General features: G+C 48.3%; 1 protein-coding gene across 1 annotated transcript in view; it reads left to right on the top strand.

Annotated features, from left to right (window-relative positions):
* Positions 1–217: 217 nt before the first annotated feature.
* The window catches only part of sfswap (splicing factor SWAP), a gene marked incomplete at its 3' end in the record, with an annotated part of 22,762 nt that continues 7,433 nt past the window's right edge, over positions 218–15,546 (top strand). The window contains exons 1-7 of the mRNA XM_084460182.1: positions 218–557; positions 3,044–3,207; positions 4,629–4,760; positions 5,839–5,918; positions 8,221–8,443; positions 9,891–9,991; positions 11,679–11,844. Of these exons, the coding sequence (XP_084316308.1) occupies positions 361–557; positions 3,044–3,207; positions 4,629–4,760; positions 5,839–5,918; positions 8,221–8,443; positions 9,891–9,991; positions 11,679–11,844 (1,063 nt within the window). The 5' untranslated portion in view covers positions 218–360. The remainder of the gene's footprint in view (positions 558–3,043; positions 3,208–4,628; positions 4,761–5,838; positions 5,919–8,220; positions 8,444–9,890; positions 9,992–11,678; positions 11,845–15,546) is intronic.

Below are 15,546 nucleotides of genomic sequence, written 5' to 3'. Positions count from 1 at the left end.
AAGAGAATCAATATTAAAAGCACATACTCTTTATCTATATCAAATATTTACACATTGACACACACATCAAAAAACAGCAAAACACATCCAGTATATTTATTGTGTGTAAAAGGGCATTATAATATGTAGACGCGTTTGAATTCCGTCGAATCTGTTTATCTGACTCACAAACCACATTCGCATACTTTTCCATGATGGCCGCCTTTGAAAGAAACAACGCTTCGGAAGTGCGTTAGCTAACGAGCCAGTCCTGCGACACACTCCCTAGCTGTCTAAATGAGTCAAAACGACTTTAAAGAAGACTATTTACTCGATTATAATATATATATAATATATCCAAGTAGCTGCTGAGTATCTAGGATGTTTCGGCGGGGCCTAGGAAAGAGGGAACACAACAAGGTGGTGAGGAAGGATGCGAGTGCCCGAGAGAAGGACGCAGACCTGCTGGTGTTCGGCTATGCCTGCAAGGTCCTCCGGGACGACGAGAGGGCTCTCTTCCACGACCACGACAGACATCTGATCCCGTGGATGGGAGACAAGGACATCCTGATTGATAGGTCTGTTGAATAAACTCAGAGGGTTGTTTTCATAACTAACTCTCTTTTCCCAACCCAGTTTAGGTTAATGTCCAGCTAATGTCTTCTGAATGTGAACTGAAGTGACCCCCTCCGTCTGGGATGTTAGATAATGTGACCTAAATAAAACAATTGGTCATTGTTTTGTAATTGTAACCAGAGAATAGCATTGGGCCTTCAATGTACGGTGGCCTTGTAGGATCATGTCAAAAAAGCAATGTGCTCCACTGTTATGAGACTGACACCTCTCAATCTTGATCAAACTGTCTTACTCATGTGCCAAACCCTAGTGTCCTAGTATGGATGCGTATAACCCTAGTGTCCTAGTATGGATGCGTATAGCCCTAGTGTCCTAGTATGGATGCGTATAACCCTAGTGTCCTAGTATGTATGCGTATAACCCTAGTGTCCTAGTATGGATGCGTATAACCCTAGTGTCCTAGTATGGATGCGTATAACCCTAGTGTCCTAGTATGGATGCGTATAACCCTAGTGTCCTAGTATGGATGCGTATAACCCTAGTGTCCTAGTATGGATGCGTATAACCCTAGTGTCCTAGTATGGATGCGTATAACCCTAGTGTCCTAGTATGGATGCGTATAACCCTAGTGTCCTAGTATGGATGCGTATAGCCCTAGTGTCCTAGTATGGATGCGTATAACCCTAGTGTCCTAGTATGGATGCCAAACCCTAGTGTTCTAGTATGGATGCGTATAACCCTAGTGTCCTAGTATGGATGCGTATAACCCTAGTGTCCTAGTATGGATGCGTATGCGTCTTGACATGTGGGAGGGACTTCCTCTAGTTGTTTCAATCTAAGTATGAATGGGATACGATGGTTAATGTTCTGGTATATTCCGCGCCCTTTCTCTAGGCCTGTCTGTATAGTGCTCTTAAAGGACTATGCTCGTTTTTGACAACCTGGACCTTATTTACGACATATTATAAGAAGTTTGACTCACCCAGATCACTTTTGTGTTGTTCGGAGGCAGGTAGAAGACATTTAAAATCCAGCGCGAGCCAGTATATCCATGTAATGGCGGCGCACGGGGCAAAGGGAATGCAGCTTCTAAAAATCCATTTTCGGCCGCTAAACGGTTGTTTTCATCAATCACATTGCATGAATCGACAGTTGATATTCCTCTACGCGAGCCATTCTTTCGGTTTTCAAATACGTGGTCTGTAGCCACTGTAATATGATCTTTACACTGGCTATGCTCCCTCACATTCTCTGCGCTACGATCGGATTGTTGCTGACGAATGACGACGACAATATTCTCGGCACCAACTACGATCGTAGCGCAGAGAACGTGAGCCGGAGAATAGCAGGCTGCGCGCTGGCCTGTGCGCATGCGTGCTGGAGCAAGTGGGGGAGAGGCTTCTAAAGATCATATTACAGTGGCTACAGACCACGTATTTGAAAACCAACCGAAAGAATGGCTCGCGTAGAGGAATATCAACTGTCGATTCATGCAATGTGATTGATGAAAACAACCGTTTAGCGGCCGAAAATGGATTTTGAGAAACTGCATTCCCTATGCCCCGTGCGCCGCCATTACATGGATATACTGGCTCGCGCTGGATTTTAAATTTCTTCTACCTGCCTCCGAACAACACAAAAGTGATCTGGGTGAGTCAAACTTTTTATAATATGTCGTAAATAAGGTCCAGGTTGTCAAAAACGAGCATAGTCCTTTAATCCAGTTTCTTTTCAGCATGTCTTTTGGACATCGTATTCAACCCACAGCACTTCAACCCAAGACATGAAACCCTATGAAGGACCTCCGTGTTCCTACGGATGCCACCGCACGGCCCCCCCGTCCTCCTGTTTCCAATGTACATGTGTGTGTCTCTCTATCACGTAACGGAGACCTTATTTCCCCAGCGAGGTAGGCTAAGGGGTCCCGCCGGGCCCCGAAGGCCGGCCCCAGCGCCCGCCTTCTCTCTTTCCACGAAGAAAACTTCAACAGAGGCGAACGCAGGAAAATATCGTCCGTTTGGGTTCTTACGGATAGGTATTTATGTGCGCGGGTTTGTGTGGATGTACCCCTTTTTTACAGATATAAAAGAAAGATGGGTGTTATAGGGGGGGAAGTTGAACCCTGCAAGGTAAGAGGAGAGATGTTTTTCTTTCTGTTCTGTTTTGCTTTTTCGTGTTCATGATGACACAGGGCTTCTGGTCCTTAGGGACTGTTGAGAGAGGATTGAAGTGCTGTCAGCTAGCTTGCCAGACCACAGATAGGTTCTTCATGCTAGGCTGTATCAGTATTGCAGTCAGATTTCCCAGTTGCAGTATAGTACTCCCTCATGATGACAGACTTGATGTGACCGAGGTAGCACTTCTGTTCTGCTGTTGCTAAAACCTCTTTTAGGGTAACCCCCACCGCCCCCCCCGTGGTAAGTAGGCCCATGTTGTTTTAACCGATCGGTTGACTTTGTCCCCTCTAACCCCTCTCCTCGCCCTACAGGTACGATGGGCGCGGTCACTTGCATGACCTCTCTGAGTACGATGCGGGCTCGTGGAATAGGAGCTACCAGCTGTCTGAGGAGGAGGCCAGGATCGAGGCTCTGTGTGACGAGGAGAGGTACCTGGCTATGCACTCTGACCTTCTGGAGGAGGAGGCCAGGCAAGGTGGGACACACACACACACACACACACACACAGACACACACACACACACACACACAGACAGACACACACACACACACACACACACACACACAGACAGACACACACACACACACACACACACACACAGCAATATGGCTCAGACAAATAGTGTTCTCTGTATTGAACTGTTGCCTCAAGTTAATCTGGCTAGGCTGTGTTACTTATTGAACTGTGTCGATGCATTCCAATGACTCATCCGTCTGGGACTCATCCGTCTGGGACTCATCCCTCCATTCCAGCATCTGTTTCAGATCCGTTTCAGATGACAGGAAGTTAGAATAAGGAGCGAGGAAATGCGATGATGATGCTCCCGTCAGATTTCAGTAACCAAAGTGAAGAATGAGAGGAACGTTCAATGCAGACGACAAACCAACATGGCTGCCGTTTCATTGAGGCTATTCAATAACACATCCATCAGTGCAATAGGCCTAATGCATGTTCACTAAAGCCTGTTCTATGTTGCCATCTTTGATTCACATTCCACATTCAGACCTAATATAATCCCAGAGAAACTGACACAGCGTTTTTTTAGTGAATTCCGTGGTTTATTATGAACTTATTTTAGTGCATTCAGGTCCTGGTGTACGAGGCCGTTTGTGTCCAGGGCTCAATATTTAGTACCCTGCTTGCTCATACCATCAGTGGCTGAATGATGGTCAAGTCATTTTATTGTTTTATTAGCATTTAACCTGTCATTTGCTACTGGTCATGGTATCATCAGACTGCTAGGCCTATATATGATGACTGATTCCACTGGCTAACTGCATGAAATCCTAACTATGCTACCATTTAATTGAACATCTTAGATCTGGCTGTCATGTGAAATATGACATCCTATCTAAATCGACAGTATAACTTGAGTTAAACTGTAATTTGTTCTACTCTCATCACGTTGATTTGCCCTCGGCGTGCCCATTATTCACTCCAGCAGCTACTCATCCATCCTCTGGACAGAGGGAACAGTAATGATCACATTAAATGTGGATTTGGCCTCCGTAATAATGTCCCTGACATGGAGTGCTTACTGCTGTAATACAGGGGGGATTTATCTATCGTCTAATTTATCTTTTTAATGCAGACTTATTCCCCTTGGTGTGTTGATACTGAGTTAATGCAGACTTATTCCCCTTGGTGTGTTGGTACTGAGTTAATGCAGACTTATTCCCCTTGGTGTGTTGATACTGAGTTAATGCAGACTTATTCCCCTTGGTGTGTTGATAGTCTATCCTGAGTTAATGCAGACTTATTCCTCTTGGTGTGTTGAGACTATATCCTGAGTTAATGCAGACTTATTCCCCTTGGTGTGTTGATACTGAGTTAATGCAGACTTATTCCCCTTGGTGTGCTGGTACTATATCCTGTGTTGTTGTCGTTCCTCTCAGAGGAGGAGTACAAGCGTCTGAGTGAGGCTCTGGCAGACGAAGGCACCTACAACGCCGTGGGCTTCCGCTACAGCGCCGACTACTACGACCCCTCCCAGCCCACGGAGGAGGAGGAGGCCAACAGGGAGACAGGCAAGAACACACACACACGCACACACACACACGCACACATACACACACACACACACACACACACACACACACTCACTACTACGACCCCTCCCAGCCCACGGAGGAGGAGGAGGCCAACAGGGAGACAGGCAAGAACACGCACGCACACACACACACACACACGCACGCACATACACGCACACACACGCACACACACCCCCCCCCCACACACACACACACGCACACACACACACACACACACTCACCCCCCCCCACACACACACGCACACTAAATACTGCGCTGTTACAATAATATAGCATTAGCCTGATTATTAGGTGCGGTTTCTTACCTTTTTTCCATGACAAATATGACCTTCCAACTCTCCTCGGCGCAAACTGCCACGTTGAGACCATCTGGCTTCTCATTAATAAGTCCAGTTAGCTGCTTCCCTCGGTCCTAAACGAACCAGCTGTCAATAAATAACACGCTGCCGTAAAATACAGGTCGCTCATCTGGTGATCAGGAAATAACTTGTTTCATTGTGATAAAAAGTTATTATGACAGACATGACCTCGACCTTAGGCTACAGAAAAATAGATGGCTCGTCCGAGGGGCAAGCCTATGAATTGAGTTTTATTCTTTCCCAAATTCCGTTTTTCCGTTTTAATTTGTCTGGATGAGGTGTTTTCTAAGAGAAGTCGTTTTTTTGTTTGTTTTAAAAAAATAAATAAACTGCTATCGGTTGATCCTGAGGAAAATAATCGGCAATCGGTATCGGCCCCCAAAATCCAGATCGGAGTATCCCTGATTTAATCTAGTTTCCAGTTGACATGTCCGCCTGTTATCTCACCCCTGGGGGGCTAAGAGAGGGGGTGGAGGGGGGGTTGGACAGGGGACCGTCACCTCTCTGGGAGGTGAAACGCTGGAAGTGAAACGCCTCTGGCTGTGTGACCGGATGAGAGAAGGGATGAACCGAGTGGTTGTTTGTGACTGTGGGATGAATCTGTGGGATGAATCTGTGGGATGAATCTGTGGGATGAATCTGTCTTTGTTGTTCTGTTTCTCTCTCTCTCTGTGACTCGCTGCCCCGCCCGCTAGCCGAGGAAGTGGAAGCGGAGGAGAGCGAGGAGCCCTTCGTAGCGCCCCCAGGCCTGGTCATCCCCCCCGACGTGGAGCTGGTGAGTCCGCTCTCTGAGAGACTAACCCTAACCCTTCGTAGCGCCCCCAGGCCTGGTCATCCCCCCCGACGTGGAGCTGGTGAGTCTCTCTCTGAGCTTCTGTTTTAATGTCTGACCCCTGCTACTCAGGACAGCCGGGCTGCTAACTCATCTGACCTCCGCTTGCCTTTCATCTGGCGCCTCACACACACACACACACACACACACACACACACACACACACACACACACACACACACACACACACACACGCACACACACACACACACACACACACACACACTGGCTTTCATCCATACAAAGTGACTCTGAAGACACGCGACACTCTTGAACTGTTTAATGTAGCTGCACAGTAATATTTTAGTCGATATTTAAATATCTCAGTGTTGCTGTGGTAAATCGAGAGGGATCAGTGAGGGGGCGTTCCTCTGTGAAAACTGCATCTTTGTAGACTGCTGATTGGCTGTGCTGCAGCACTTCCAAAAGCAGCATGGATCTGAGGCTCCTCCCACCGCCGAGGCGCGGCCACGCCTGGGTTCAAAGCGCGAGCGCACGCTGAGATTGAGTCACCAGCGTATTTGGATGTGTGGGCGTTTTATCCTTGAAGCCAGTTCGTAGAGCCAAGGTTAGGCTACATAGCAGTGCTTTAATCACGCTGTTATTCTGGTCACACACTCACGATGCCACCTGCGGAAGTCCGTTTCTGGAAGTCCTTATGAGATCTCAATTGGGAGACCGTGCAGGGGTTTGATAATCTCCCCGTCTTTAAACGTCCGTTTAGTCAAAGCCGCTGAAATTCTTTCATCCGGCATGAATGATTTATCTGGAGCTTCACTTCTGATTTCCCCGCTTTACGAGGAGGTGTGGATTTCAGGCCGAGCGTTGAACGACCTGCAGCGTTGGGGGGGCAGGAGGGCTCCGTCTGTACATCATGCGTCCAGAAGAACGCGTGGCGTCATTTCTCTAATGGCGGCCAGGTTATTTGTTGCTAGAAGATCTGTCTCCCGGCCCTGGGAGGCTCAGAATGTAATAGTTACCCCACGTGATGCCCAGGGCTCAGTTACCCCACGTGATGCCCAGGGCTCAGTTACCCCACGTGATACCCAGGGCTGAGTTACCCCACGTGATGCCCAGGGCTCAGTTACCCCACGTGATGCCCAGGGCTCAGTTACCCCACGTGATGCCCAGTTACCCCACGTGATGCCCAGTTACCCCACGTGATACCCAGTTACCCCACGTGATGCCCAGGGCTCAGTTACCCCACGTGATGCCCAGTTACCCCACGTGATGCCCAGGGCTCAGTTACCCCACGTGATGCCCAAGGCTCAGTTACCCCACGTGATGCCCAGTTACCCCACGTGATGCCCAGGGCCCAGTTACCCCACGTGATGCCCAGGGCCCAGTTACCCCATGTGATGCCCAGGGCTCAGTTACCCCACGTGATGCCCAGGGCTCAGTTACCCCACGTGATGCCCAGTTACCCCACGTGATACCCAGGGCTGCCGCCTCCAAAAGTCTGATTCATAATTCACGATTTCCATCTTGATGAGAGATGCGTGTTATTGTGGAGATTGCTGCTCCGTTCTCTCTGGATCTCTTAAGAGAAGGATTCATCATTGGAAGTACAGTCACACATCTAGTCCCACTCATTTTCTTCTCTCATCCATTTTGTAAATTAATACCAGGGACAGTGAGACATAAAACTTTGCTAATCTGTGGGTTGGTATTATTGAGCATAACTTATTAGGCCGAGTCTTAAGAAAAGCAATAATCTTGTCCTTTTCTCTAGTCCCAGAGTATTAGCCAATTGAGTTCATTTCCCCCCCGCTGTCCTATTAAAGTGATTCATCCTGTTTTTGTGCCTCAAGCATAGTGTTAGTTTTTATAGCCTAGCCGGAGGCATTATGGTTTCGGGCTGTCCGTCCGTCCGTCCGATGTTTGTTAATGCAATATCTCGGCAACACATTGACGGAATTTCTTCCCCTTCGGTACAAATGTTCAATGGCACTCGAGGATGAACTGCTTAGAACGTGGGGGGTCAAAGGTCAAAGTTCAAGGTCACTGTGACCTCACAAAATGTGTTTTTGGCCTGATGAACACAATATCTCAAGAAGGGCTTGACAGAATTTGTACATATTTGGCCAAATGTCCAGTTGGACTTAATTAGATTAATTGGATTCGATTTTGGTATTCAAATGTCAAAGGTCAAGGTCACCGTGACATCACAAAAGGCACTTTTGAATGCTAACGCTAGCTAGCTAATGCTAATCCTAATGCTAATGCTATCCTGTCTTCTCTCCAGCCGGCGACCACCAAGACCCACGCCATCATCGAGCGCACCGCCAACTTCGTGTGCCAGCAGGGGGCGCAGTTTGAAATCGTCCTGAAAGCCAAGCAGTCTGGGAACTCCCAGTTTGACTTCCTCCGCTTCGACCACTACCTGAACCCTTACTACAAACACATCCTCCGCGCCATGAAGGAGGGCCGCTACACCTCCACCGCCGACAAGCAGGACCAGTCTCAGGGTAGGAGCGCATAGCGGTCAGCTAGCAGGGCCAGTCTCAGGGTAGGAGCACACAGCGGTCAGCTAGCAGGAACAGTCTCAGGGTAGGAGCACACAGCGGTCAGCTAGCAGGGCCAGTCTCAGGGTAGGAGCACACAGCGGTCAGCTAGCAGGACCAGTCTCAGGGTAGGAGCACACAGCGGTCAGCTAGCAGGGCCAGTCTCAGGGTAGGAGCGCACAGGGGTCAGCTAGCAGGGCCAGTCTCAGGGTAGGAGCGCACAGGGGTCAGCTAGCAGGGCCAGTCTCAGGGTAGGAGCACACAGCGGTCAGCTAGCACGACCAGTCTCGGGGTAGGAGGGGGGTATTTGGTTGAGCTGTATAAGCGGCATCAGTATTGACGTAACTTAGGTCCGAAGGTGCGATCGCGACGCGTGGGCAGGGCGTGGGCAGGGCGCGGGCAGGGCGCGGGCAGGACAGCTGTTCAAATCGCCCATGAGGACGGGCGCGTCGGCATACCTGCTCATCAAGTTCGTCGCAGAGTTGGCAATAATCTCAGCTGCGGTGTTGACATTGGCTTTGGTGAATATACACACGTGATAACAATAGTGGGAAACTCCCAAGGGAGGTCAAATGATCAGGCTGCTATGGGCAGCAGGTCAATATCAGGATTGCAAGTAGGCTCATGTACTTCGATGTTACTGCGCCAGCGAGAACGTCTATAAATACAAATCCACCATCTTGCTTTCCCTGAGTCCTCACTCCTGTCGTCTGAAAACGCTGAGACCCTTCAGCTGTATTTATTGGTCCGGAACCTTCTCCTCCAGCCAAGTTTCACACACAATCACGCACACTCCTCTAGAAGAGCAATCAAATCAGCATTGTGTGTGCAGTTCATCCATTTTGTTCCTGATTGATTGTGCATTAGTGAATATGCTAGAGGGTAGTGGTGGTTTACCTTCTTCGTCTTGTTCTAATACCTCCACGTCTCCTCCTGTTACTGGGCGTTTGTCGAGCCTCGGCCGGGCCTCCGTGCGTAGCGGGCAGGGTTAGTGGAGCGCGCCGCCGTAGGGAGAGGACTGTGTCCCGGATTTAGCAAATGGTTGCCAGATCTGTCTGGTAAAGGGCACAGGATTGCGGGTTGAAGAGTAGTAGCAACACCAGCATCATACTGAGCGTCCAAAGTTGTGCCATTCTGAGGTTATAATCCAACCGATCACTTTACATTTACAAACCAGAGCACAGTGAGGGTGGGGGGTGGCCGTCGGGCGTGGGCCCATGATCGCTACGTCTACATACATCTCAGGTGTCGGGACTCTGTCATTCAGGATGCATGCATGCCGTGCAGTATGTACATTACTGTCACTTATAGAGAGAGAGAGAGAGAGAGAGAAGAGAGAGAGAGAGAGAGAGAGAGAGAGAACGAGAACAGTATACAGACTCCACTCTCTTTATACTCTGTTCCTGTCTAGATTCGCGGTCGGATGATTCGGACGATGACGGTGACGGCAGCTACCTCCATCCCAGCCTGTTCGCCCCGAAGAAGAGCTCTCGTCTGGAGGAGCTGATGAAGGTAACGGCTGCTTCTTTATTTATTTATTATTTACAGTCATTTATTTAGCAGATGGCAGATTGCTTTGACTGCTTATATCCGCTCAATACACACTTCAACGCTTGGATGATTATATAAGTGAGTCCATTACTGTGGGGGTGGTGTCTGCTTTGATATCCACCTGTTCTCTCAGTTAAGTAGTTGCCTATGAGAGACAGGCAGACAGGCAGACAGACAGGCAGGCAGACAGGCAGACAGGCAGACAGGCAGACAGACAGACAGGCAGACAGACAGACAGGCAGGCAGGCAGGCAGGCAAACAGACAGACAGACAGACAGACAGGCAGACAGACAGGCAGACAGGCAGACAGGCAGACAGACAGACAGACAGACAGACAGGCAGACACAGACAGACAGACAGGCAGACAGACAGACAGACAGACAGACAGACAGACAGACAGGCAGACAGGCAGACAGGCAGACAGGCAGACAGACAGACAGACAGACAGGCAGACAGACAGGCAGGCAGGCAGACAGACAGTAATAAGCATAAAAAAGAGTAAGAACACGGGACTATATACGTGCAGCATGTGTACAGTCTAGAATGATACACATATGGATGTATATAATGTGTTCTTTCTCTTGGAGGGCAGTCAGACAGTGTAAGAAACGAGACCAACACCCTCCCTCATCTCATAGGGGCTGCGCCTGGTCAACCCAAACCACCATTAGTCTATTAAAGCCTCATATTCTATGTTTTATGGGGTTTAAACACTTGCTAATTGCGTTAATGGACCTGTGTCATTAAGTAATATTCTCATGCACAATTGGCTCTGACTTCAAAGTGCTATTGGTGGTGGTTAATGACGAGTTACCGTCAGGTCATTTTCTCTCTGCCATCTCTTAATTTAATATTCTCTGTTTCATCTGCATGTTTCATTTGAGTTATGCACGGTAAACGAAGAGATAAAAGGCTCTTAAATAAACCAGCATAATTATCTGATTTTCTATGCTAATTTTAAAAGGCTCGGCCCTTGAAGAATATAGATCTTTTCTTCATCTTCTCTTCTGAATCAGGATAATAACATCTTTCTTTTATGACTTTCAAGTCAGCGGTTGTCTTTGAAAAGGTTTAAATGGCTTTCTAGCTATTTGATTATCTCGGATGTCACAAGATTTCATCAGATTCTGTGTCGGTAGCGTTTGAATCTACAGACGGAGAGACGGTTTAGCTGTGTCCGTAGTTGACTGAGGAGGTGTCGCTCTGAAGGGCTGGGTTTAAAAAATCCATTCATCGATTCTGAATCAAATGATTCAGAATCCCAAAATCGATCTTTTATTTAATGAATGAATGAATAAATGAAGGGATGAATAGTTCATTCATTCATTCAATGATTCATTCATTTTTGGAAATCAGTATCGATACCCAGCCCTAGTATTGATGTGTTGCATAACTTGGCAGTCATGTAATTAAGGTTACAACAAAAAAAACAACAGGTTTTAGTAACACTAACCGAATCGATATTGAATCGAATCGAATCGTGATAATCGATTCCGAATCTTGTGAATCGGAATCGAATCGATTCTTGAAATTCGACTCGATACCCAGCCCTACTGCTCTGTGTCTTGTTGACTGATGGAGGTGTTGCTCTGTCTTTTCTGAGGGAGGCGTTGCTCTGTAACCCTGTCTCTGGGCCGTGTCATGTCAGCCCCTGCAGGTCATGGACCCGGACCATCCGCTGGCGGCGCTGGTGAGAAAAGCCCGGCAGGAACAGAACGGCGCGGCCGCTGCTGCCGCCGCCTTATTGGCCAAGCCAGAGGAAGTGGCCGAGCCAGCGGCGCCCGTGGCGCCCGCAGACTACCCCCCCGCTGACCGTGAGTATGGCTTCGCATTTCTGACATGAAAGCTGTAAAGGAAAGATCTTCCTTGGTTTAGTTTAGATTTCAAAGAACACGCTGAGTGGTCGGTCAAGCTGGTTTCAAACAAAGACGATAGTTTATTCTATGTTACGATTTGCAATTCGGACGCAGGAAGTGAATCCGGGCTGAGTGAGTCAGATGGGGACGAGGTCGATAGGTCACTCTGGATCAGAGCCATTCCAGACCCTAAATCTCATTTCAAAAAGTCAGATCCAGGCAGCCAGGCGACTGAACAACAACGTTCTCCTGGCGTCTCATTCACGCCATCACTGTTTGTTCTGCTCCGAGCGCCGGTGGACTGAGTCCAATCAGCTGTCTGGAAGCATCAGGTGTTCGCTGCCTTTCAAACGCAGCCATCGTATCCAGCGCTCTTCTGGGACGCCGAAGTGCGGACACGCAAAACCCCCAAACACATTCACAATCACACGAAGCGTTTATCAGGCTTTGGCGAGGCTACCTATCTTGCTTCAGTGCTATTTACCTCGTCGCTGGGTTCTGAACAAGCCCCCCAAGTGCAGCTGAACAGATGGGATAGCAGGAGCCCAGAACACAGACACACTTCAGACACACAGACACACTTCAGACACACAGACACACTTCAGACACACTACAGACACACAGACACACTTCAGACACACAGACACACTTCAGACACACAGACACACTTCAGACACACTTCAGACACACAGACACACTTCAGACACACTTCAGACACACTTCAGACACACAGACACACTTCAGACACACTTCAGACACACTTCAGACACACTTCAGACACACTTCAGACACACAGACACACTTCAGACACACAGACACACTTCAGACACACAGACACACTTCAGACACACAGACACACTTCAGACACACTTCAGACACACTTCAGACACACAGACACACTTCAGACACACAGACACACTTCAGACACACAGACACACTTCAGACACACAGACACACTTCAGACACACAGACACACTTCAGACACACTTCAGACACACAGACACACAGACACACTTCAGACACACAGACACACTTCAGACACACTTCAGACACACAGACACACTTCAGACACACAGACACACTTCAGACACACTTCAGACACACTTCAGACACACAGACACACTTCAGACACACAGACACACAGACACACTTCAGACACACAGACACACTTCAGACACACTTCAGACACACAGACACACTTCAGACACACAGACACACTTCAGACACACAGACACACTTCAGACACACAGACACACTTCAGACACAGACACACTTCAGACACACAGACACACTTCAGACACACTTCAGACACACAGACACACTTCAGACACACTTCAGACACACAGACACACTTCAGACACACAGACACACTTCAGACACACAGACACACTTCAGACACACAGACACACTTCAGACACACAGACACACTTCAGACACACAGACACACTTCAGACACACTTCAGACACACTTCAGACACACTTCAGACACACTTCAGACACACTTCAGACACACAGACACACAGACACACTTCAGACACACAGACACACTTCAGACACACAGACACACTTCAGACACACTTCAGACACACAGACACACTTCAGACACACAGACACACTTCAGACACTCAGACACACAGACACACTTCAGACACACAGACACACTTCAGACACACAGACACACTTCAGACACACACAGACACACTTCAGACACAGAATCAGCATATCTGAGTCATCCTCTCGCTTTTTACTCCGCTGTGTTTGAAGTGGTGGATGATGACGATGCTCTGTGTCATGGACGCCGCACCGTGACACACAGAGCATCGTCACCAGGCCCACGGAGAGCCCTGAGAGATGCTTTGTCCAGTTGGGCTGGCTATACAAATAAAGCTTTGATTGATTGATTGATGGATTGATTGATTGATTGATTGATTGATTGGTCACCATGTGTTTTATTAATTGATGACACCGCCTGCGCAAATTCATGACGACGCCGCCGCAAATTGCTCTTTATGAATGGAATGCTAGAACGTTTAACAAAACATTGAATAAGATGGATGACGGCTTTCATACACGAGCTCCGTCTGTAATGACTACATCTTTTAATAGTTGACATAATAGATACATAAACACTATAGTCAGTATTTGGAGGTAGGCTAAAACAGCACTTTGAAGGTGACATTGTACAGTATATACATTGTTTAAAAGAACAATCATTAAAACCCTTCTAGTTTAAAAAATAAAGCCCTTCTAGTGTGTTTGTTATGATGGTGTGTGTGGTGTGTGTGTGTGTGTGTGTGTCTGTGTGTGCCCGTGCGTATGCGTGCGTGTCTGTGCGTCTGTGTGTGTGTGCCCGTGCGTATGTGTGTGTGTGTGTGTGTCTGTCTGTCTGTGTGTGTCTGTCTGGGTCTGTGTGTGTGTGTGTGTGTGTGTCTGCGTCTGTGTGTCTGTGTGTGTCTGTGTCTGTGTGTGCGCGTCTGTGTGTGATTCTGCGTCTGTGTGTGTGTGTGTGTGTGTGTCTGTGTGTGTACGCGTGCGTGTGTGTGTGTCTGTCTTGTCTGTGTGTGTGCGTGTGCCCGTGCGTACGTGTGGAGAGCTATCTCTCCTCCTCCTCAGTGTCTGGCTCTGTGACCCTGGGCTCAGTTGAGCAGCTGCTGATCGTCTACAGCAGCAGACTCACAGCTCCAGGACCAGCGCTAAACCTCTCTGATCGTCTACAGCAGCAGACTCACAGCTCCAGGACCAGAGCTAAACCTCTCTGATCGTCTACAGCAGCAGACTCACAGCTCCAGGACCAGCGCTAAACCTCTCTGATCGTCTACAGCAGCAGACTCACAGCTCCAGGACCAGCGCTAAACCTCTCTGATCGTCTACAGCAGCAGACTCACAGCTCCAGGACCAGAGCTAAACCTCTCTGATCGTCTACAGCAGCAGACTCACAGCTCCAGGACCAGCGCTAAACCTCTCTGATCGTCTACAGCAGCAGACTCACAGCTCCAGGACCAGCGCTAAACCTCTCTGCCACTTATCAGGAAACACGCCTCAGACGGCACAGAACGTCATTAACACCGTTACATCCTAGACAAGTTAGGACTTGCACTGCCATTACTTTAACTTGCACCGGGATTACGTTAGCATTACTTGCATTACAGCTTTGCCTTTCTTGTTTGAGGAATTCTCATGCAGAACAGAGCGTTCCTGATGAGTTCCTATCCCAGTCACAAGGACACCCCGACCTTGGCTTCGCACTTGATTGCATCCGAAATGTGAAATGCGATTGAAATAATTTGGCTCAGAAATAAATGTAGGAAGTGTTTCTAGTATTCATCTTCTCAAGGCATTCCAGTGCCAGCGTGAATTCTGCCCGATTCTAATTACGATTGTACGGAGCAAACACAAAATGGTTCTTCCGTTTGTTTGTCGTCGTCCTTCCTCTGGTCAGAGTAAATCTAATTACGTGGACAGACGTAGATTATTTTAATTTAACATTTCTATCAATGTGGGCTTGGCTTTAACCTCTGCCTCTGCAGCTGTGTGGCTTGGATCGCATCAGCGATGGAGCCAGACCTGAGTGTATAAGCACACACACACACACACACACACACACACACACACACACACACACAGGGAGCAGAGCAGAGCTGAGCCAGTTTGGGTTCCCAA

This window comes from Borostomias antarcticus (genome assembly GCF_949987555.1).
Source record: "Borostomias antarcticus genome assembly, chromosome: 30".
NCBI classification, from domain to species: domain Eukaryota; kingdom Metazoa; phylum Chordata; class Actinopteri; order Stomiiformes; family Stomiidae; genus Borostomias; species Borostomias antarcticus.
The sequence above is the reverse complement of the archived record's forward strand: the minus strand, read 5'-3'. Positions and strand labels throughout refer to the sequence as shown.